The sequence below is a fragment of the Aspergillus bombycis genome (genome assembly GCF_001792695.1).
Source record: "Aspergillus bombycis strain NRRL26010 chromosome Unknown contig00028, whole genome shotgun sequence".
NCBI lineage: Eukaryota > Fungi > Ascomycota > Eurotiomycetes > Eurotiales > Aspergillaceae > Aspergillus > Aspergillus bombycis.
Genome location: NW_019170030.1, coordinates 21679 through 46062, shown reverse-complemented (window position 1 = coordinate 46062; position 24384 = coordinate 21679). Strand labels below are relative to the sequence as shown.

The 24384-nt window shown below is 47.7% G+C and overlaps 6 protein-coding genes across 6 annotated transcripts; 1 reads left to right on the top strand and 5 right to left on the bottom strand.

Moving 5' to 3' along the window:
• Positions 1-219: 219 nt before the first annotated feature.
• On the bottom strand, positions 220-653 carry ABOM_004969 (putative quinol monooxygenase; the record flags this gene model as incomplete). The annotated part of the gene is made up of 3 exons (XM_022532098.1): positions 220-367; positions 426-538; positions 591-653. 3 exons carry the CDS (start codon positions 651-653, stop codon positions 220-222), a joined length of 324 nt encoding a protein of 107 aa, XP_022390560.1.
• A 1042-nt stretch (positions 654-1695) lies between these two features.
• Positions 1696-3204, top strand: ABOM_004968 (esterase/lipase family protein; the record flags this gene model as incomplete). Its single annotated transcript, XM_022532097.1, has 3 exons — positions 1696-1737; positions 1842-1990; positions 2049-3204. The coding sequence occupies 3 exons, from the start codon at positions 1696-1698 to the stop codon at positions 3202-3204; spliced, it is 1347 nt and encodes a 448-aa protein (XP_022390559.1).
• Positions 3205-4245: 1041 nt separating this feature from the next.
• ABOM_004967 (chitin synthase export chaperone) lies at positions 4246-5388 on the bottom strand (the record flags this gene model as incomplete). The annotated part of the gene is made up of 3 exons (XM_022532096.1): positions 4246-4431; positions 4505-5076; positions 5151-5388. The coding sequence occupies 3 exons, from the start codon at positions 5386-5388 to the stop codon at positions 4246-4248; spliced, it is 996 nt and encodes a 331-aa protein (XP_022390555.1).
• A 9243-nt stretch (positions 5389-14631) lies between these two features.
• On the bottom strand, positions 14632-15566 carry ABOM_004966 (GNAT family N-acetyltransferase; the record flags this gene model as incomplete). The annotated part of the gene is made up of 3 exons (XM_022532095.1): positions 14632-14670; positions 14740-15292; positions 15454-15566. The coding sequence occupies 3 exons, from the start codon at positions 15564-15566 to the stop codon at positions 14632-14634; spliced, it is 705 nt and encodes a 234-aa protein (XP_022390554.1).
• A 519-nt stretch (positions 15567-16085) lies between these two features.
• On the bottom strand, positions 16086-17483 carry ABOM_004965 (glycoside hydrolase family 7 protein; the record flags this gene model as incomplete). Its single annotated transcript, XM_022532094.1, has 1 exon — positions 16086-17483. The coding sequence occupies one exon, from the start codon at positions 17481-17483 to the stop codon at positions 16086-16088; it is 1398 nt and encodes a 465-aa protein (XP_022390553.1).
• A 1895-nt stretch (positions 17484-19378) lies between these two features.
• Positions 19379-21966, bottom strand: ABOM_004964 (arrestin family protein; the record flags this gene model as incomplete). The annotated part of the gene is made up of 3 exons (XM_022532093.1): positions 19379-20038; positions 20099-21168; positions 21240-21966. The coding sequence occupies 3 exons, from the start codon at positions 21964-21966 to the stop codon at positions 19379-19381; spliced, it is 2457 nt and encodes an 818-aa protein (XP_022390552.1).
• Between the last annotated feature and the right edge of the window lie 2418 nt (positions 21967-24384).

Genomic DNA, 24384 nt, shown 5'->3' with positions numbered 1-24384 from the left:
TTCCCATACAAGTACCCGTGATATTATTTGCACAGATATTTGCGTTCTAATGGTTCTCTGTGGCCTTTGTTGTACCATAGGCATAAATCAAAAGACTAGTGCATATTCGAAAGACGCAGCCCAAGTAGTAGCGGTTCCAATCACTCATCATCTTGACTACCATACAACTGACCATACCCAGTTAATTCAAAACGCTCAAGCAGACTCTAAGTACTCTTCCTAAAGCTTCGATCTTCCCTCGAACCCGCCAACAAAGTCAGCTTTCGTCATCTCCGGAGCCCGTGCAAGCAAAGGCCCAATAGCCTTAGAGAACTTTTTGAACTCAGGGGACGTCCCATGGGCCTTCAGATTGTCCAGGTCGGTATACCTGAAACAAGCTAGTTAGCGAGCTTGTTCATTCAGGACCCGATCTACAAAGAAATCACTTCTCAATAAACACCAACTCCTCGGTCTTGTCAGGACGAAGAGCACAGTAGATCTGTGTCTTTGGCTCGTTTGTCTGGACATGCTCCGAGAATGATTTGAAAGCTTCCAAAAGCTTGGTTATATGTTAGTATGGCGTTATCAGAGGGCAAAGAAGCTGTTCGTACCTCGTTGAATTTGCCCGGTTTGGGCACAAGCTTCACGATGTTATAGAATTCGCCGGCGGTCATGGTTGCGATTGTGGATGTGTTTGGTTCTACTTGTATTGTTTTACCCTGGTATTGCTTTGAATATATCAGACTGTACTGTGTCGTTTGTAGTGGAGATATGCCTTTAAAAGAGCCAGTCTCGGCTATGTGATCATAAATCATTGATGTGGAGACGGGAGATGCCGAGGATATATACATTGCCCGTAGCAGATTGGAGATCACATCAACCTGTCGGCCACGACAGGTTTATTCTCCTGTTTAGAATGACAAATCAGTTTTTGAGCGGAATTATTCGTTTGCACCGTCAATTGTATAATCTTCCCCAATGTACTGTGAGAATGTACTAGCACATATCGCTCATTATGTGTTCGCGGACCTCCTTTGTAACAAGGTATTTCAGAGCAAAGGCATATACACTTCTATTAATTGTAAGGGCATAATTACTGCATGTCTCATGTATTACGCCTACTATTTGAGTAGACTTAGTAGTAAAGAGCATTGAAAGTGACACCAATGGTAGCAATCTCCACATCAGACTAACTACACTGCCGAGTTACTGGCCACAGAGAGCACAACTTTTGCTAGGAATCTTATAGGATAATATATTTATGTATTAGGATAATTTAATATTAGTAGTCTATTCTGGTAATCGCTAATCCCCCGTTACATCCCAACAACCAGCCTAACCCCGGACAAGATAAAGTAAATAAAGATGCATAAATCAAGCTTAGATATATAAGTACTAAGTATGAAGGGCGGACGCTAAGCCCCTCCCACAGCAACTTGAATCTTTTTCCAAGGTTCACGTCTACAAGAAGAAATGGGGGTGAGTAGATTGTATCATCATCTGTTAGCCGTAGGTGTAATACAGCTGCCTATTTACTAGCTGATATAGTTGGACGATGGATCCTCTGTTGACAGGAGCACTCACGTGAATATGACGTAACATCATCTTCGATTTTAGTTTGATTTCTTTGAGAGAGTCTGGGCTCTCCGTCTTTATCCCCAACTTCGACCTCACTTGCTGACGATGTACTTTTTGGACTATCTATGAATCACTAAAATGAGAAAGACATTGCTTCTTGTTTTTATCCACGGCTTCCAGGTATGACTCCCCACTACACAGCCTTTCATTACTGGATCGTTTTACCCCGCCCGTGTCAACATTGTCAAACCAGTAGATCCAGGACGCTGATAGACCTGTCATAGGGAGATGACGATACCTTCGGAAAATTTCCGGAGCACGTACGTGCACTCCTCGGTCGTGCGCTTCCTGCTATAACCGTCGCTACAGCTGTGTATCCTAAGTACCAGACCAGAGGAGAGCTGAAAGAATGTGTGGGCCAATTTCGAGAATGGTATGTCGTGCTATCCACTGTGACATTTCAGATCACTGATAGTGTCTCTTCACTGCAGGTTACAGAACCAAGTCATCGATCTGGAAGTTGCCAACCGAACAGCCTCGCCTACCGTTGATCCTTCAGTTCATGTCTTCCTAGTTGGGCACTCGATGGGGGGCATTGTCGCCGGAGAAACGCTTCTTCTTCTGGCTTCGGAGCAGCCAATCCCTGCCAAAACCTCTTCCGCAGACTCGCAAACCGTCGCCAACTCACAAATCCTCGAATCTCGCTCATTCATGTTTCCTCATATTCAAGGAGTGCTTGCATTCGACACGCCGTTCTTGGGAATTGCCCCGGGAGTTGTTTCATACGGTGCAGAAGGACAGTACAAGAATGCTACGACTGCGTATACTGCGATCACGGAAGTAGCAGGCTTGTTTGGTTTTGGGGACAACAGTGGCTCATCTACCAAGGCAGCAAGCGCTAATCAGGGGGCCACAAGCAATAAATCCTTGCCTCCACAGCAGGCTAGTGCTGCCACTCCGTCTTCAGATGCTGCGGCGACACCATCTTGGCAGCGGTGGGGTCGGTATGCTATGTTTGCAGGGGCCGCAGGGGCTGTGGCTGCGGGAGGAGCGGCTGCAATGTATTCCCAACGCCAGCGCTTGACTGATGGATGGGGTTGGGTTTCATCTCATCTTGCATTTGTTGGGTGCTTGGCTCGTCCCTCAGATCTTCGTCACCGCATATCACTCTTGTCCGAGGTACAGAGGGAGCGCGGAATCGGCTGCACCAATTTCTTTACAGCCTTGGGCAAAAACGCAACCTCGCTGGTAGAGACCTCGAGCCAAGGAAAAACATCACTGAGTCAAAGAATCATTCGCTCGAAATACCGTACGTTCTGCACCCTCCCTCCTGAAGTGGAAAACGAAGATGCCGCGTACGACCCGAAAGCAGGACTCGGATGGGTCAAAGCTGTGAATGATAAGGCAGCAGACGAAATTAAGGCGCACGTTAGCATGTTTTTACCAAAGGAAAACCCTGCTTTTTATGAACTGGTCAATGAAGCGTGCAAGATCGTGGCGGAGTCGATCGACCAGGGATGGTATTCGACCGCGACGGGGCCTGTAGAGGAAGTCGATGGCGACCTGCCGCGGACCGAGACCGCCGGGACCCCTGCCAACCATGATAGTGGCTTCATGGATGGTGAAGATGTCGTAATTGTGGAATAAAAGCTACGATTGGTCGTCGAGTCTTTCCAATTTCGAGCGTAACTCGCTTACGCACCCTATTCTCGGGAACGCAGGACGACCGTTGGGGCCATCTGCGAAGGCCTCTGCAGAATTAAATTCGAGCTAATTATGCCAGTCGGCGCAGCCGACGCATGATATCGCTTATGTCGGTTCCATCCTTTCCGGTGTTACACCCCCTATTCCACATGGATTGCACCTTGGTAGTCGAGGGGTCAAAGAATGGTGCGATAAATAGCCGTTACAATAACAAGGTGGGGAATCGAAATCATGTTGTTAATATAACCACGGACTGTCTCCGAAATCGCCATGTCTTTCCAAATTCCCACTCAAACCATCACGGGACCGAACTGTGGGGATGGAAGAACGGTCACAGATCCCCTGCTCCACCGGTCCTTGTCCTAGGCTCCTGGCAGTTGCGGAACTATTCTCCTAGGCACATTAGCGACACCACAATGGTCTCTCCATTCGTTATTCCCGGCCAAGCACCAGGGCCAACACTACCCGGTGACATTCATTGTTCACCTTACACTGCAGGGACGGCGGTTTTGCACAAAAGGTGATATATGTCATGTGACATGTCAAAATTTCAATGATGCTGAGGTTTGAGGCAAACAGGAGATTCAAAGAACAGCTTCAATCACTTTATTTGTGTAACTATTTTAGATACAGAACTGAGTTGGCTTCTTATCCACTGTACACATCACACGAAGGGGTCAGTAAATATCAAAGATAACGTCGTATAAATCAACGCTACCGTCACATGGAGAATTGAAAGAAAACATCGTCGAAAATGTAACAGTCGAAGTTCCACACATGACTGCAAAACGTTACCAAACAAAAAAAAAAGAAAAGAAAAAGACCAGGATATTCAAACACGCTTAAACCCAGGCATCAACTCGTTAGGCCGCAACAACGCGAATCAATGACTAACTTTGAAAGACGAAAAAAAAAATTCAAATAAATAACCCTTGAGTAAGATCGTCACCTCAAAATATAGTTAGTTATCGAACCTAATAGTAATTAATAATTGTGACTGTTATAAGCCGACGCTCGGTGGTGATACATGCTTCCGGCGTACTCCGAATTTGTGTCCTGGTAGACTGTTGCGCGACGATCTTCTTCCGGAAGAAGTTCCTTAACCTCCCATGTATTGGGTTTGATACCGACGGAGAATTCGAGGTCTTCCTTCGTAATGTAATCCCAGAACTGGGGATGATCAGCACCCGCATACATTAAGTGTGGAGCAGGGTTTAGATAATAGAAACTGCAACAAACGTACCTTGTAAACCATCATGACCGCCAACAGATTACAGATAGTCGTAAAGAACAGACCGTCCAAGTAATGCTGGACATTCTCGCAGATGGTGTCACTGAACGCGTAGAGGAGCACTTGACCGCAGATGAAGACTAGGAGGCCGAAGGCGATATGACCGAGAGGCCAGCGGTCTTCGAGCGTGTTCATGACCAATAGGAGTTGCATGATGAGGTAGACTGCTATACAGATCGCGTTGAGGATGTATAGTACTACAAACATGCCGACAGTGTTGGTAGGACTGAGCCCGCCCCATGACTTGAACGTCAGGAGGGAGATGACGAATGAGATGGCGAACATCACTGTGGAGGTTAGACGGAGGAGCCAGACTGAGAGCGCTGTTCCATCCTCGTAGAGCTGGAATCCCACGAATCCGTTGACGAGTAGGCTCGTGCATAGGGCGGAGGTAAGGCCATTTTGCACAGCGACGAAATAAGGGAATGGGCCGCTCCTGGGCGGAACCACCCCAGCGTCGATGACCAGGGAGCACATTGTTAGGAGCATATAGATGTAAAAGAAGGTGATGATCTCCTTGCGACCTGGGTAGTAGTGCATGGGATTAGTGGTTGGTCTCCCATTTTGAGTAAATTGCAATTGGGGCGGGTTTACGTACCGACCGCGGTGAACTTGGACCTGATGTGTAGGATCATAATGACTGTCATTGCCAGCGCTACGATATGGACGAAGGATGCGGCGCCTTCAAAGATGATTGTGTTGGCCAGTTCGATGTTTCGCGCATAACAATTGGGGATGATGCCGGTTGCGCCTGATATCGAGGACGCCGGGCCCACGAGGGAGCACAGCGGTAGTGCTGCCTTCTGACAGATCGTGTCAAAATCACCGAACCCCATTTTGACCGCCCGTTGAACCTGGGTGTGGTATAGCTGTGAGATTGTTTGGGTCGTTCGATGATATCGCAAGATGAGCGGATCCGAGCCGTCTCCACAACGACGGACGGAGACGGGTTTCCAGTGCTCCAGATAGGACTCCCGCGGCGTCTACTGGAGGGTCTGCAACGAATGACTGGCGTATGCCGGGGAAGGAAGCAGGACGAGGGAGATCCCGACAGTGAGGCGACGACTATCAGCGTCTGACGAGGGATTTTGGACTTGTTTCTCCTGGTCTGAGGCTTCTGGAACCAGAATCACGAGGTACGCTAAATCCAGATCAAGGCTAGCCTAGATAAGCTTAGTCCCATGTTGCTATTCTGGGATTAGTGTGTCTCCCCAGATAGGTCACCTTTGCGCTAGCCCATTTTGGTAACTTGTTTATCTGGGCCCTAACACAGCGCGCTAACCGCGTCTGGTTAGGTTGGGGAAGCCTTTGCTATACAAAGTTCACATTCTCCAGAGATGTCGAATGAGGCCACCGGGAGGTCACAGACAAGCCTGGCCATGCAAGTGTGGCCGCATGAGTGATCTAGGCAAAGGGTATGTGCCGTGCACAGTTTCTTGTATTATTGGTCTTGTTTTCCCCTGCGATAATTGCCTATAGGCAACGAAGCATTTGACCCCGGTTCAAAAAAGTTGCCAAGAGTCTTAGTATGTTCATGTATTCTTCCTGGCAAGAGAAATTACCACGTAGGAAGTGGTGAGAGCCAAAATGTGCAGATTGCCTGCCACACTTTCAAGATAGCAAGACATCACTGGAATTGTTATGTACCGTCATATACTAAATACCGGGCGGTAGTTTGAAGCCGGTAGGCACACAAAGACATTTTGACAGGGGTCCATGTTTTCTTTTCTTTTCTTTTGTTTTCTTTTTTCTTTACTAAGCCCAACAGAACTGACTGTCCTGGCACATGATTGACGGTAGACGTAAAAAGCAATGTTAGCCCGAAACCAAGTCAGGAAAGCCGATCCACTGTCAATGTGGTTGAAAAATACCACATACCTCTGCATCTGAGTGGCCGCCAACTTCAGGGCTGGAGGTCTTAGCACCTTCTAGAATGAGTATACCGCTTTGGGCGGAGATTACTGACCCTGTCGAGTGTCTGTATGGATAAGACCATGGAAATGTATTACATCACATCTGCGGAGTGGGAGAAAAGTTGAAACGAGCTTCCCCTAAAGTTTGCAAGGCATCGAACCCCACATGCATTGTCCTTCTTTCTTTCTTTCTTTCTTTCTTGATTATTCTTTTTCTTTTCCCCTCCTTCCCCTGCAACACCCGATTGTCCCCGGACTGTGAGTCACTTGACCGATGTATCTTTGTCACTCGTTGAGGTTACCGTTCTGGTGATATAATGCCATTGTCAATCTTATGACTAGCACCGCCGTTGAGTCTTAGGTAGCTAATACTGATTATCTGATGCCTATTATAACAGTGGGCCAATTTAACTTTTCTCGAAGCCGTGGATCGATTCTTCGTTAGCCGTAGTCAAAGCCCGACGGAGGGCTGTCGTAACCTTGACAAGACATGCCGTACTCCCAGTGGGCCACTCTCCCGCGACATCCTTCTGGAAGGATGATTCGGATTTGACTCCCCCCCCCCATCGTATACTTTGCAAGAATTTTCTACTTAAGGTTCAAATGGAAAAGGCAGAATCACCGTGATTTTCTTGGCATACTGATTCTTCAACCAGCTTACGTATGCGATATCAATCACCAACGGCGGGTCATGCTCTCTTCCCGTCTGCGGATCGATGCAACTATCTTATGATATCATGGTTCCTTGACCGATGGGGCTAAGATCATAATATCATAGACTAAGGAAAGAAAAATAACAGTGATAACAAAAAAAAGAGGATAATAAAATTTAAACCAGTGGTCGGATTTAGTTCCGAGCCACGGATTCAGACCCTGAGGCACCAACCGGATGTTTAAACTTTGAGCCCGAACGGCACTACGCTATAGTTAGTACCATTCGGTGAATTTTATGGCTCCAAGTGCGTTTAGTGAAACCCGGAGAAAAACTACTCAAGTCACAGGAGTACTTACAGGTGTATTTCCCGGTTATACGGAGTAGATTAGGGTACGAGCCGATCTGTTACTACGGCGCCGAAGCACTCCGGAGTAGAAGTAGTAGGTCTAAGAAGACGGGAATATGCATACAGTTCAGCTTAATCGAGTCACTTTCATCAGGGGCTGAGTCTAATTAAAGGAGGCATATGGGTACCCAACACTTTTGACTCAGTTTTCTCTCTCTTCTTTTTTGCTTCCCTTTTTCTTTTTCTTTTCCCTTTCCTCTTCCTTTTCTTTTTTTCCCAGAAAAATGACGCTGTGGAGCGGAAGGAATAGGACCTGAATTCCACCGGGTCAGGCACCATGAACCTTACGATATTCACCCAATGAGAAACCTACCGCCCATGCGCAAAATATCTGGAACGCTAACCAAACGGGCTTTGTCGGATATGATAATGTAATTGATTCAATTGCCTCACCATTGACAATGAATACATAACCCAGGTTTAGGTGTCTAGCTTCCAAGGTTGTGGGTGGTCTTGGCCCCCTAGAGGAAGAACTGTGGAGGAGGGTCTTCAACAGTGAGCAGGACAATCCCAACGGTTTCGTGCCGTTACATCGAGACTCACTGATCGGATTAACCTCCACCGATGTTGTTTGCTTTAGACCTACTCCAGACTTGCTGGTGGCCTTACCCACGACACGTCTAGGACTTTGCCGTCAGTCATGCATGAAGATCCTAGTTAGCGCCACGTGTAGATGAAGCATCAACGGCTGCGAGGGACCACGTCGATCTCCCATTGCCCCGATCGGTCCTAAAGCAGATGAGGCTTCTCTTCCCTTGTGTGGAACTTCCTCAAACGTTACTAGAGAAGTTAGCTGCCGCGTTGTTAGTCTACATCCTTAGTTTCACTATTTTCTAGATTGCTGTGCAGTTCCAATGACGCTTCACGGAGATGGGCCGGTCACCTTGCAGGGATATTTATTTTATTTTTATTTTTTCCCTTTTTATTTTTTATTTTTTTTTCTTGTTCTTGATGCCAGACTACTTCAATACTCTGAAAACGGATCGTCGGGCATTACCTTCTTTTTTGTATTTTGTATTTTTTATTTTATTTCCCTTGTAATTTTTGGATTTTTATTTTATTGAATAAATAATAAATGGATTTCTAATTTTCTTCACTCCCCTGTCTAACCTTTCGGCCGCCGGCTTGTGATGGGCCACAACCCTGGTGGTGCTCTCTAACTTACTAGCAAACAAGCCCATGCTGTAGTTGCCCTCCATGGGCACCGTACATATATTATCATTCTTCCTCCCCTGCCTCATGTGGCCTATATTGATACAATTGCCTTTTACAAACCTATTCAGCACATCCTCTTTAAATACCTTATCTCCCTCGTACCTCCAGATCCGGGATCACCTTCACATCCGAGGTAGGGTGGCATTGTTCGATATACCTACTATCACAACCATCCACAATTGAACTTCTCTATCCTCCCGAAACTTGAGACGGCGTTGCATTCCTCAAAGACCATCCCTTCTCTGGCGGCAGTGGATGCGGCAGCAATGTGCAACTACTTTAAAAATTTCTACATATACAGCACTTGCCGTGAGCCCAATGTGCATTTCATCCGGACATCCATCGATGGGTCTAAAGAGAACCGATGTAACGACAGTCCCCACGATCGATTTATTGTGGTGGTCGGCAAGTGTCGACTGTGTCGTTGAGTTTATATGGATCGACGTAAACGAAACACTATACGGCCTCAACGGCCTCCTCCGAATCTAGAAGGCGGCATATCTTCACGGCATATCTCACGAATTCTTTCGAAAACCACCATCATCAATTCCTCGATTGTTCCATGAGCGCCTTGATTTACTCTCTCACCATCTGCATGTCCCACTTGTTCGTTTCTCTAATTTTTCTTTTCTTTTTTTCCCCCTCCCTCTTATCCCTTATTTTTTTACTCTCTTTTTAATTCCTTTCCCTCTGCACCTTCGAGAAATTCCAGGTGAAATTTCTCTGTCACATGTATATTGGATTTGGCACGGGTATCATGTATGGCGCTTTCAGGAGTCAACAGAAGAGGGTCGGCTTTTCCCTTTTTTCCCTTTTTTTTTTTTTTTTTTTTTCCTTCTCTCTCTCTCTCTTTCTCTCTTCTTCTCCCTGTTTAGATCCCATTCCTGTTTTACCTCAATCATGTTATACACAACTCTGTTTTTGTCACAGAAAGGAAAACAGACTAAATTTACCACCATTGTTGCCTATTTGGATGGGTTCCTATTGCTGGTGTCTTTCCGAACTGCTTTGTCCTTTTCTTCACCCCCGCGGTGGGAACGGAATGGCTCGCGAGGGGAACCACTTTGACGAGTCAGAGAAGCGGGAACTAGGGGGAAAGCGCTACACAAGAGGCCGCCTTGACCTTCTCCTAGACTAGCATGAACAATACTCAGGTTTGAGGGTAAAGAATAACGCTATACCTCTAGCCACCGCTTGTTATCAACCAGTGGTCATTGCACTTGACGCAATGAGGTGCACGATAGCAGAACCGTTGCCTGCCAAGCATATATCATCCTGCATCTACGGAGGCCCAGACGGAGTCTGTGCTCCCCCGTCCTATGACGAGGTAAAGCGACCGGCCGAGTGGTGTGGATTCTAGTGGTTCTTAGAGCCGGCTAGTTGTCAGACCGAAGGCTGGGCTGCATTATTTCCCCCGATGGACGGTCGACAGTCGCACGGGAAACCAACAAGCTTGAGAGATACGAACAAGGATTAATGGGCTTGGTCTTGGTTCCCTACTTTCTTTTCTGGTTCTCTTTGTTCTACCCTGGTCTTGGAACCCCATGAACCCTGTTAAGGGACTGCCATTCTGTGATGGACACGACCGATGCAATGTGATCAACGCTGCCACCCCACCCCCCATGTGGTGTAGTAACACAAGAATATCATGCATACGGAGTAGGTAGTTAGACGTTAGTGAGTTAGTCAGTGGGCACCAGACAATCATCAGTTGGTGCTGAAATTGCATGGATGGGTGGAGTTCCCTAAGGTTAGTCGCCGACTTCTCTCTCTCCCGGGAGTGGGGAGGCCGAGGATTTTTCGGATGGGCGGCCATTCAACAGGCATATTGCATACATTATCCCCGCAATTCCATCCCCTTTCATTTGCTTAGGGATTGAACTGCAGCAATCCTTCCTCGCAACCACGGTTAATGATTTAATTTCCGATGCCTGCTAAGGAACGCGGAGAGATACCATCGCGTACGGCCACTTTACCTTCTGACCAAGCCTACTCTCGGGCCGAATATGCAGTCCTGCAGGGCAACGCTTAAAACATAGCCGGTCCACTCGCAACACTAACGAGTTCAGGGGGTAATGGGATCCATGGTGGTCGTCATATCCTCTGTATACATTGCCTCACTATTGGCTAGCAGTCAAACCTGAAGAAGCGCGACAGCTAGCCATTCCACAACCACCCCGATAGTCGCCTCGCCCTGAAGATCCTGAGGTCCAATGAGAGAGAACTACTGGCGCCATGGACGTGGATCACCGACTGGATCGCCAAAGTGGTAGGTATGCAAGCTCTCTTCCAAATCATCGCACCATACGGTCAGCCAAAGCTCGGTGATCGAACCGAACCGAGGCCCTAAGGAGATATCCTCATCATATATCCTACGGAGCATAACCTCCTCACTAGGCGGGTAGAAGCGAAGCCCGGGTAGCACATGTCACTCATCCTATGGCCTGATACTATGATGATCATGTTCACCCAAGGTTAGCAGAAAACTTTTCAAAGAAAAAAAAATTTTAACATATTAAGAACCGAAGCTATGATGCACACAAGCTGGTCTCACCATATCTGGAAATCTTCGCATGAGGGTTTCCATTTCCGTTCCGGGATACTTACACGAAAGCTGAACTTGGTCTTATCACACTACGGAGTATTACTCGGTCATACTATATTAGAGTCCTTGGTTCTTGTTCGTTGATTACACTAAGCACTTCATACTCTTACGTGGCCTTGGACCATCACCGCTAGGACCATGCAGGTTTCCGAGGCACAGCTGCGCAACTCCAATGACTTGAACAGTGCAGACGCGTGTAGAGACGCCAGTCAATCAAAGTTGCCAAGGGATGTCGGGGCACAGTTTCCTCCATTCACCCCTGTAAACTGTATGGTCTGGCCTAACGTTCTACAGAGTACTAGTATACGTATACTCTATAGACATTGTCCAAAAGTACGAAACAAACAGGGCAAACCGACATGCTGCGACCAAAAGACCCTTTGGAAATCCCCACATTTATAGTAGGTCGTGGGCACGTGCACTCTCCTCTGCCAACCTTCATCCACAATTAATTACATCCCAAGAATCCGGGCCGGACGCACGGTAGAAGACAAAGAAAAGGGGCAACGGGCCCATCGGCCGATCGAAGAAAGCTCAATGAGACCCAGGACCTTAATGATTTACTAGGATAAGAGGACTTCGCCCTGAAGTACCATGCATGCAGGCGAGTTCCAGGGTGCATAAGATCCTGTCCAGTAGCCAGCCTCAACAAAGGTACAGCCTTGAGGAGCAATAAGCCCCTTGCTACGTTGGCTCGGCAGAGGAAGCGGCAACAACGACGCGAATCAGTAGCTCTGCCGCCTCACTCTTCGCACTAACCATGAGTCTATATATTAAACTTCACCATCCCTACTTGCGGGAAAATACGAACATCGAGTCAGTTTGAACTCTATGTGTGTGTGTGTGTGTGTTTTCCTACCGAGACAATTGAATATTTCCAGGCCGATTCCGTTCCCCTGGTTCTTTTTCTGGTTTGACTTTTGCTTATTCCTTATTCATTGATTTAATTTTTGAGGCAGTGGTGCCGCTAAGATAAGACCGAGTCAGTGCCTGGCTAGTTACCAACTAGTGGGAAGCGGCCCTGGAGCTATGACCGTAGTCTAGTTGGTCAATGTACAGGTGGCATTTGCGTAGTACCCTGGGTTATGGGAACTGCTCGTGTAGAGATATCGATTGGGTTTTGTTGGTCTATGCATGTACCAGTGAACCTTCATGACGTTTCCTCCTTCCGAAGTGGTCATAGCAGGGTATGGTTCGGTATCAACGACACAGTAGATCGCACTGATTTCTTTCCTTAGTTTGGAAGTACTATCAATGAAGTCTGTGCGGAACAATGTATTTTGAATCCTGGTACTAAATAGAGACAACATCGTAATATTCACCACAACCCCTTCCTTCTCATCACAGACTCATAAATCACCTCTGTATCTGTGTTCAGGGTGCTTGGCACAGCTCCACACTCAATGATCTACTCTAGAGTTTTGTATAAATGGGATTGGGTTATTTTAGGCTAAAATTCTACCTCGTGAGTGTACTATCTGGCACTGAGTATCCGTATTTGATCTCTGGTAACATACCTGACGTAATTATGCTGAATGTCGGATATATGCTAGAAGGGTGATAGTCTAATTGAATGAGTCACGGTTATTTTTTTGATGGAAGTAGTAGGAGTTATTGTCTAGGTACGCTCGGTATTATCCAGAGCTTAAAGGAATGTAGTGGAGATGGACATTTGTACACCATGTACAGTCTTACAGTTTGTATAGACAGGTGATAGATAGTAGCTACTGTCTTGATCCATGGACCATGATGGGCCTGGAGTTTACTTATCATTGTCGTTTGTACATAATGCTCACTCATTCCACCTATACTCCTTTTCTCTATCCTCCATAGCTCGAGTATATCTCTTACCACCTAAACCCGGGATATACATGCAGACACCTCCCCAATAAGTTATAAAACGCTCACTATCAATATCACCCGTCGCATATACACACCCTGCCCGTCAGATTCTAAACCCTCCTAGCCGTTGATCCCGGTATCACAACATCTATGCATCTCATGGACTGATTCTAGCGGTCCCGACTCCGGCCCGATCCGTGTCATATCAAGCCTGTTATTGTGTTGGTGCTGACGGAGTACATATGAAGGGGCTAGGTTCTGAAACATAGTGCTTATGGCTGAGATTTCGGTGATTGGACCCTGGATTGTTGATTGCGATTGTAGGGATTTGGAGGTGAGATTTGTTATTAGGGGGATGATGGATCGGGATTTGATTGTGGGGTCTGCTTCCATTTGTAGACTCTCACTCGACTGGGATTAGGGCTATCTTGGTATTGGTGCTACTACTAATAGCAGGGTAGGGTAGGGCTGTATGGATGTTTTGGTTAGTTGGCTATTTGTATATTGTATATTGGATGGACAAAAGTACCTGGCTGGTTACCTACCTACTAATATCGACTACCTGCCTTGGCTATCTACATACATACATAACATACACACTATTATTTCATAGAGACGAATCCAGATACCCCCACCAACCCACAGTAAGAGACAGTAAAACAGAATAAACCCAGCAAGACCAACACCCCCCACCACCGACCCGAACCAAAGAGAGAATCCAAAGTCGACAACGTAATCCTCATTTCGGACGAAGGGGCCCCTATAACAGAAGAGTTATAATAACACAGCGTGCTAAGTGACGGCCAGAACCGACGTTAACCTTTCAACATGCCAGTGGTCACGGAGTTCCTTGGCGCTAGTCAGGTGGTGTAGGTTCGGACTAAGCTTTTCGGTTTTTTCTTTCTTAGGAGGTTTGGCTTTTCTTAGTGACTGATTACTAAATTAGTAGTGGTTGTAGTGCAGTGGTTTACTGATATTGCCAGAGAGGCTCGGGTGGTGTTTTGCGTTGGTTATGTTTTTGCTATGGACTAGTATTGCTGGGTAGGGTTATGGGGTGTGATTGTGATTGTGATTGTGATCCTGTGGGGACCTTGAGAATTAGGGCTTTTTTCTTTTCGTTTCTTTTTCTTTTTCTTTTTCTTTTTTTTTTTCCATTTTGTAAACTGGGGGTTCGTTGTTGGTCTGGATCCTTTGGGTTGGTGGGTGCTGATGTCTGTTGTATACTACTTTACTAGTTTGGGGGCGGTTGTGGGGTGAGATAGATAGATAGATAGATAACTTCAATGTAGATTCATGAACAAATGCTAGATATATGTACTCACACTGAACTCTTGTCTCTTACTGGAGAGGATCATAAAGCAGCATGCCTCCTTTCAACCCTGCCATTCCGATTCGCCATCAAATACCGCATACAGTGAAAAATGATAGAAACCGCCCGAACCCTCACTTCTCCGAGCTAGGCTCACGAACCATGCAATAAAGCTGCCAACCACAGTATCAGACATCCATCTCTCAAGATGCAAAGGGAAAACAGAAGAAAAGAAAACCTACCATGCAAACATCCTCCCCGTCCCGGCACTCCATCTCCTTCTTCATCCTAAACCCCATCTTCTCATAAATCTGCACATTCGGCACATTCCGCGAACTCTCCAAATAGCACTTCACTCCCTCCCGATCCGCCATATCAGTAACAGCCTCGAACAACTTCCTCCCAATGCCACACCCCTGCGCCTTAGGACTGACAGCCACAATGTTGCAGAAATAGTACCCCCGTGGATCATCCCAGATCGCGCTCTGCGCCTCCTGCTGCCTCTCCTTCCAGATCCAGTACCGATTAGTCCGGAGCCCGCCCCGGCCTAAATTCCAGACGTTGTTCAGCATCTGTCGCCAGCTCAGCACCCACCCCTGGCACCAGCTGTACCAGCTCTCCGGCTCGGAGGCGGCATGCGGCGGTAACCAGCAGGACACGCCGACCACGCGGTCGACACCGTTGGCACCCGTTTCTTTGGCAACGTGGAACAGGGCGTTGTTGATCCCCCAGAGACATCGCGCCGCGAGGGAATCATAGTTTCTTTGCTTGTTGAACTGTGTGTTCGGGGCATGGCTTGTCCATCACGCCGGTCGGTGTTTCACCTCGACCGCGTTGATGGGCCGCTGTCCGTTAGCCTTTTTTTCTCTGGTGGGATCTCTTGCCTTGTGTTGGGATATGAGGGTTTGTGTTCTGTGATTCTGGGAATGGTGTTTTCCCCGTTGATCAAAACTCACCTTGGAGGGATCGAAAACCCATTGGAAATATGGGTCTCTGCGAAAGCTTGCTGGATGACTTCGATCGCGTCGGGGATGTCTGCCTCTGTAAGGGGGGCGACCTCGACGGTCATGGTGACTGGGATTATGGATGGGGGTTATTTTGAGTTATATTGGTGGGTGTCAACCTTAATACAGATGAGCGTCGGGAAACCTCATATGGGAGACGAGACTCACCGGGTAAGGGTTGATATGGTTGTTCTGAGGTACAGTATGCTCTATTCCCAGCAGGATATGGCGACAGCAAGGAGGAAGCGATCTACGAGAATCGAGGTGAGTTGGCCGGTGGTCACTGGATCATTATGGATGAGCTGAAAGTATCCGCTCGGCACTATCCGAAAAGGAAGCTCTATGCGGGATTCTCCACTGGGCGGTAAAGGTTATAGATCTGAACGACGTCATTTCATTTCATACTCTTCTGACTACATCGGCGTCACCGTACATTTCCCTCCCTTCTCAATATCCATGATATTCCCCCTTACATAGCGATGGCGAAATATACTTGATCATGACTACCACCCATAGCGAACGTCAGGCACTCAAAAGTAGATAAGGTTCATCACTTGCAGGTATATGGAGACCCGCCCCGGAGATCAGCTCTTGAAAGTGGAGCCGATAGGACCAACTTTAATGTTGGAATAGATCACATAGGCGCTCGGGTTGGAGGCTTCAACCTCGCTAGGAACACCAGAGGACGTGGCGCAAGTTCCACGGGCCACGCCGGGCTTGCTGGTGGACTCGTCGGTGGGGTAGTTGCTGTCAAGCCAGAGCATGTTGGCATAGTAATCATCCCACAAGCTCATGACCAGCACCATTCCAGTCGACATGGCTTCACCCATGCCGGCGAGCCCACCGTGTTTCGCGAAGCTACCCGAGCCGTCGAACAGGCTGTTTTCTGCGGTACAGAACTCCGAGTTGATGGTGTTGCCGCTGAGGCCGCTGATGTCTGCGCTGGGCTGGGGGTAGGTCACGCCGTCCTGCACGTAAAACCGTTTAATCTCGGATAAGGTGCCACTGGAGGTGCCGTCATCGGTGATAAACTGAGTTACGACTGTCATCGGTTTGTTGGTATCAATTGTCTTACCAGGGCCATAGAAGGTGGTGTTGCCCACACGATATGGGTTAAAGTCGCAGCCGTCAGGATCACACGTCCCACCGTAGCGATCGGAACTGTAGGTGCCACCGCAGGCATCCCCAGTGCATAAAGTGTTGGTGGCCGTATCGCATGGGTGAGGAGTGAGAGCCTGCGAAATGCTGTTGGACTCCCATATGTCCAGCTCTGCGCAGCAGGAACCATGATTTCCAGTACCTGTGTTGGCATTGTTGGTTGACGATACCCAGCCTTCGACATTGGCTTGTCCCTGGATAAACTTCATATCCCGTGGGCATTGGGAGTCACAATAACCAGTACCGTATTTAGCGCCGGCCTTGTTGTTTGGATACTTGGAAACACCTCCATCGGCGTCCATTACGACGAAGTACAAAGCGCCATTAAGACCACATGGAAGCTTGGAGACGTCCACATCGAAGGTAAACTCTTGGTTCAACAGCTTGTAAACCTCGTAATGGGTATCGTCAGCCATCATGTAGACACGAGAACCGACGTTCTTCCCGTTGGAGTTGTTTGTGACGAAATTGAGACGGACCTCGCTGCCACTGGTGGTGATACCGTAAGTATTGGAGTAGTCGGCACCATCTAGGGCACATTTCTGGGCACAAGCGTCATTGGTACTGCAGTAGGAAGTATCCCATTTATTGCCGGTGTAGCAATTGCTCGAGCTTCCGGTTTGGTGGACCCAACGCCAGTTGGCATCGAGGACAATGGAGCCTTGCTTGGTGCTGCAACTGCCGCCATTACTGCATGTCTGCCAGGTCATGGAGGGATGGGTTTCAGTCTGGTAAGTCCCAATCTGCTGACCCTGGACAAGGGTCAGGATTGAAGACAAGATGAGGGCATTGCGACAGATTCTAGAGAGAAGAAAGGAAGCCATCTTTGACTCTGCAAAGCGTTGCCAGTGCTTGGACTTCATAAAGCATATTGGAGAACTCCAGAAAGGAGCCATCTTTATATAGGCGTCCTGCCCAACTCAAACATCATCATATCGTAGACTTAAGGGCTTGTCTACCGGATCGAAGGACCGCCGGTCCGGCATCTGGAGACGAGCAGTTCATTTCTCCGTGATGAAAACAGAATAACCTCTATTCAAGCAAATACAAGAGCGGGAATCAGTTCGCACTGAGCCTAAACAGGTTCGTATTCCCCGTAACTAAGACTTAGCGGCGAGCTTCACGTTGTGCAGAATCTGGACACTTTACCCCGGAGTCTCTTGCTCCTCATCGTAATAGGAAAGGGTACGGGATCTCGGGATAGACTAGTCGTATGGACTTCTCGCACTTCTGGGCCAGGAATCTATTAGATGATTGATCAGATGATCCCGTAGTGCGTTGGACAGGGAAATCGCAAAGAAACAACGACCCTGTTTCATAACCATCGAGATCCAAGACAGAAAACAAGACCTCGGGTTGGCATATCCACCCACCAATGTCATCTTCTCCATACTGAATCGGATATCATGGTGTAAGCTTTGGTTGTGCCCCCGCCCGACAATTCTGTTGAGTCACTGTTGATGAACCCCTCAATTAATTTAACAAGAGGAAAACCGGGGAAATGTGTTGAGGGGTGCCATATCCAAGTGTGATGGCTTCCAGTCTGACATGCAGGAGACCACGTGCTAGTATAGCCACCTGGGACTGCAACCTCGCAATCTCCACAATTTCACCCGGTTAAAATGATATCGAAACAAGGTAACTCCGGCTTGTGAGAATTGGGTTCATCAGCCATGGCCTGACAACCAACATGTATGTTCTAGACCACATGATCCTCTTACCGGCCGTATAGAAGGTCAGCGGAACGGCCCTTGATCTAGTCGGGTTCGTCGCTGTTAGCGTCGTCCTATCACGCAGGTAAATATTGCTTGGCTACTGGCAATTATCACCAGATATCCTAGTCTGTAACGGCAGATGTTCCGGAAAACGTGTTCTCAGTCGATGGACTGCTACCTCGCAGGCTAAAGTTAGCTAGTGTGCGTCTTCGAATAAGATTCGCTATTTCCCCTTCACAATCATCGTGCCGAGGCTCAATCTCGGAGACGATGCCCCGTACCATTGATCTACGCCTTCTTGTTCAGCACGGAGCGAATAATGGGAGGCGATGTTATAAACCATGAGCACCAGTCTAAGGTATCAGTAATACTAAGAGGCGACTTCCCCGACATATCACTATCTCATATATACCTGTTTATGGTGTTGATTCACCCGTAAGAGAATTGTGATTGCATAATATTCAGCTTGAGAGTTATTTGAAAAGATCCATACATGTGTCGGAGATAGCTGAGGTATTCCAGTTTGTATAGTCATTGTAGATGCGCTGCTGGAAGCAATTGTAGCCGAAGTGCGTTCACATGAAGTACTTACAAGATCTGAATGATGAAACAGCGGTCTATATACTTAGTGACATATAGATGTATGAAACGAATTGTATCAATCGTTAGTACAAATATGTTTGTGGGACATAGACATAACGACCTTGAAAGGTGTATAGCATAGAAAAGAAAATCCAAGTAAATCAAGATCGCTCATGATGATGCCCTCCTAACCCAGCGCCGGCCATCATCCTTGTCCTTCTGCGCCCAATAACCCTGTAAATCCGATTTATAAAAAAAAATATAATTCATCAGCATACAGCGCAAATAGTAGGATACCGTTAAGGGAAATTTCCGGGGGTAAGAACAAGCACCCGTGGATCCCATCCAAGATGAAAAGAATACATTTAATTCATGGCATCGTAACTCCGTGACTGACATCTAGTCGATTGTTGTCCAACGGCTTAGACGGTCGACTGATCCAGGCGAACCCACTCCCGTGGGACGTCCATACTGCGGTTCACCCGACCTCCAGGGGTCAGAGGCACATCAACCCGTCCGAGACCCCGTGGGTCATCGGCAGTTTCCTCATAACACGACAGCCGCGAGAAATAATCCTCCAGCACCGTCTCCCGGTCGTTATTACCGACTATAGAAGTGTATTCAGGGGGTGGTGTTATGAGAGGTGGCGGTGGCGGAACATCTTCGAATGCGGGTGGAGCAAATGACGGAGCGCGGAGAAGATGCATAGGACGCGGTGGAGGCTCATCTGCACGGTCGCTTGGCTCGTGTGCCAAATGCGCCTGAGGAGGTCGTGCCAAACCGCCAGAGCCATTTGTGAAACTTCGGTAAACTGCTCTACCAGTCGGCGGCTCCTCTCCTTCGGAGGATGGAGAGTGGCCGGTCAAGCTGGGCTTGTTAAGCGCGGTGGCTCCTGGACACCCACATTCGTATTCCTGGGCAGGCGGCGCAGGATCCGAATTTGGCGAGGTATACGCTGGGAGATAAATGTTCGCCTGTGTGGCCTTGCACGAGAGTAGGTGGAATGGAGAATCGATAGAGATCTCGAAATGCCTTCGCTTACTCGGATCTCTCTCATCTACCTTAGAGAGACGAAGGACAATCTGGAAGAATCGCATTAGTCAACTTGCTTTCAGAACCTAACAGGTGGAAGCTCATCATACCTTGATCCAATGATTGATCTGTATATTTTCGTACGTTGTGTCAAAATGTAGTCTGTGAGACTCATCCCGATTTTTCATCTCATGGCAACTCGGGAGTTGAACGTTAAACTCCATTTCGGTCGGACCGACGCCGGAATCGCTAGCCAAATTTCCCAAAAGATTTGTCCGGTTCCGGTCTACAATTTCATCGCCTCTCGCAGCAGCAGCGCGATGATCCCAGTCAATGCCACCACCTGCTGTGACGCGCATTGAGCTTCCTGGGTATGTACTCGTGCTTGCTGAATCAGCTCGCTTCTCGAACAGTAGCACCTTCTTGGCTGGCTGAAAGCGGTGGACGCTCTTGTCTGACGTCCAATGTTGTATATTTTCCGTTACATAGACTTTAATCCGGTGGCATTCGACTTTGGCTAGCGGTGTTAACTTGAATGCAATGGGGACCTGGCTGCCTAATGGGAAAGATTTTCCTGAGATAACGATGTCGTAGTGTAACTGGTCTTCCCAGTTGCGAGAAATAGCGATCGGCTCGACCTGTTCCAAGGAGCCCTCCGCCGGCGTGCGAATGACCGGCACTTCAAGGTGACCTAGGAGATTGGGCCGGAACGCGCCCGATCGTTCCACGATAGCTTCTAAATCATACCGAACATATCCCAAATCTGTCTTGATCGTCTCTGGAAGGGAGCCATCAATCGGGAACTCGAAACTATACAGGTAATCACCGACAGGAAACATGCGGTAGTTGCGCTGTGGATGAGCGACTGCGCTAGGGGGCGGATCGTTCTTCCCGAAGCTGCGAGAGTGATTGGATTGAAGAGAAAGGCGTTTAAGCTCCTTACTCGTAGGCTGGCTATTACTGAGAGAGGTTGAGGATCCAGTTTTCGAGAAGATTTCGCGGGTAACAGTTACTGGGCTGCCATCCTTTCCAGCAAGGGGGGTCACTGGCTTAGCATGCTGATAAAAGTTTGCTCCGTAGTCGTTCGGCATCAGAACACTATCGCCGTGGTTGAAATACATCATACCATGGGTGACCAGGTCCTTCTTATCATGGTAATGTACCTTTTTAGGCGGTATTCCTGTAGCGAGGCAAAATCCAGTCAGCGTGCGCGCCTAGAAAATAATATTAACAAAAGTTGTTGGAACACACCCTCGGGCCAATCGGTTTGTGCATGTCCGCGGAAGCAGATCGATATCTTCTTAATCTTGACGCTTTTGGTGACCTTGAGATGCAACTGGCCACGTAGAATGGCGGATTTCTTTGTACTTGGGTCATTATGATCGTATCCCTGCAGGTATAGCACAGGTTCTGTGAGAGCAATGCCCACTGTGATACCACTTCCTGTTGCAACAATTTTCTCGTGACGTAGCGTTGGAAACGGTCCCATCGAGTCCGATGACGGCGCACTCGTTACGGACCCCGCAGAGGACTGATTTACCGATCCGGTAGAAGAGGAGTGGGAGCGCATTCTGCCCGTTCCTAGACCGGCTCCTAAACTAGCAGAAGCGAGCATTCGTGCATCTTCGGGAGACAATACGATCTCGGAGACCGGACGGGGACGCTGTGTACGGGACATTGAGCGGATCGATGGTGGCGACTGAGCGCGGACGGAACCCCCCAGGCGGAGGAAACGCTTTGCGTTCTCGCGTGGACCCGCCAACTTCCTAAAAATTGAAGCGCGGCGATTGGTCTGTTTCGGGAAATTGGCGCCAACGACGGTCGATGGGTCGACTGGCCGAGGATGTTCCGCGCTAGAACTTGTATGACCAGACGATACAGATTCCGGGGGACTGTAATGTAGTTGGGCGACCGGACTTGTCGTTGTGACCGATGCCGAAAGGTCCTGCTGCAGAGGAGTAATATGAGCGGTTGTCATCTTGAAAGACACCAATTCAGAAGCATCATTGACTGGAAATTTTTATTTTTCAAAGGGAGAATCAATTGCGGATCATCGACATCGCAGTCTCCTTTTAAAGTGAAGACGGAAAAGGAAGGGCGAGATGGGGCTAAACTGAAACGAGCCTCACTATTTAAGGCAGTTTCAAAAGAAAGGAAGCGAAGCAGGGCTAAAGAAAGAGAAACACCGGGTTGAAAGGTGAAAAGGATATAAAAAGAACGAGGAGAGAAAGAGCCAGGCAGGTCCAAGTAAGTAAATGAATGACTTACCCTGTACTCCGTCCTCGGCGGCTCGCAACAAGAACAAGGGTTGAAAACGAAAAAAAAAAAGCAAAAACCCCAAAGTAAATATGAGAGGTACCAGGTATTTTCAGGTCACAGAGTTTAAAAAAGCCCAGTCGTGACGCGCATTCAATGCGACCAGCTGGGGCCCTTTCGATTTCTTTTTTTTTGGTTACGGTCCTCTTTTTTTTTTATTGCAGTCTTTTCCGTTTTAGCTGATGATCGACCGGCCGAACGCAAGGGAGCAGACACACGGGGCGGTACGAGGAACAAAAATGCGGAGAGTTTGGGTGTTGTGAGTGAGAAAAGAGGAGAAAGTACCCACGGAGTATCGTTGACAAGAAGAATAAATTGATACTTGGAGATGAATGACAGGGTGATCAATTCATAGCAAATGATCAACCAAGGGACAAGTCCAGAAGGGCCGATAAATTGCGGGGAGCAAATGCTCAGTCGTTGTCCGTGTCCGCCGATACTAGTAATCAATCCTCCAAAGCCAATGCGAAGACCATAAAAGACACACTCCCAAACCCGATGGCAACCAGACCGACTGATGACGGCACCGATCCGGCGACAAGAATGAGGCGGTGCGCTTTGATTCCTTGGGCACAAGACACTGTCGAGCAATAGGAAACTCGAGCAGGGTGAAAAGGGAAGAGAAAAGCAAATTACAGAGAAAAAGGTGCAGGGAACGAATGATTTGAATAAGATTTCAGACGATGACGCGGAGTGGTTCGTTGTAGCCGGCGATCCGTGGATAATGATTCAAACTGCTTGCTCTCGACTAGTAGTTCATCGAACGACGGATTCCCTTGAAGCTCGTCTCCCTTGTCCCGACTAGTATTTCGTCTCATTGGACTTTTACTGGTACGCTAAAGGGAAATCCTCCCGGTTAGTCAATTTAGGTTGTAATTTTTTTTTTTACTATTTTGACTATTTTGTATTTCTCTCATTGCTAATCACTAGGAAGCGTTATGTCTTCTCCAATTGAGAATGTGCGGAGTACACGGAGTAGTAATAGTAATAATATGCCTCGTGGTTCTAACCGGCGGCTTTTGTAGAGCCATATAACTCAATCCAATACCCGATCTTGTTCTTGTACAGAGTACTATATCCTATGACGTGACAGGAAATTCGAAGAGCATGTGACAGCGATCTCTGCATCCTTCCATGTAATTAAGTACTAGTTACTCGTAGTCTCCTCTTCTCAAGTAACTCGGAGTAATACTTCCACAGAGCTTTTACGACTTTGACGAACCCATTCCTACACTGGATTAAGTTTTCTTGCCTAGTCGGTTAGAGCCAAGAGCGAACCAAGTCCCTTTGACAACCTAAATTTGGGAGGGTGATGACGTTTTGACCGTAGATTTCTCGGTGCCGAGAACGCAGAGACCAAAGATGGTGGCTAGATTCATCCATGGCGGATATTACGGCACCACGGGATCAGGAGCCTATGTGAGACTGTGACTTCCGCGGAGGAAAGAAAAAATAACCAAAAAAAAATGACAGGGCGAGGTGAGGGTCTGAGAGTCCATCTGTCAAGCATTTTCGGCACTTTGACCTGTCGTGTGTGTGCGGGGATGCGTCTCTAGTGGGCGTGTGATTCATAACTGCAGCGCAAATCGAACAGTGATATCATAAGAGATGCATCGCTTGCATTTCAGACGCCTCGTTCATCATCAATCTGGTCTAACGCTCTTGCCCTCTTACTAATAACTAACGAGGCTGTCAGAGATGTTGATCCCGTTAGTCATGTCGAATCAAACCGCGTTGGGACCTTATGAGAGCCTTGATAGTTATGTTACATCGTCGGTACCTTTTGGCGAGGCAATTAAGGTAGGGTTGGAAGTTAAAAAAAAATAAACAAATAAATACAAAAATAAAGACCAAAGAGAGAGAATGCGAAAGAAGAACGCTAGAATCAAATGCTTGATGGTCTGACACGGTGGATCAAGTGCATTAGTTAATCGCTTAATAAGGTCCCTCGCTGTGGACCATTTGAAGATGAAAGCATCAATATTGACTTGAAGATTTTACTCTAGGATCGAACCAGATGATTGATGAGATCGCATAATTCCGCCAGATTGGAATGAAGGGGTCGAGTTTCATTCCATTC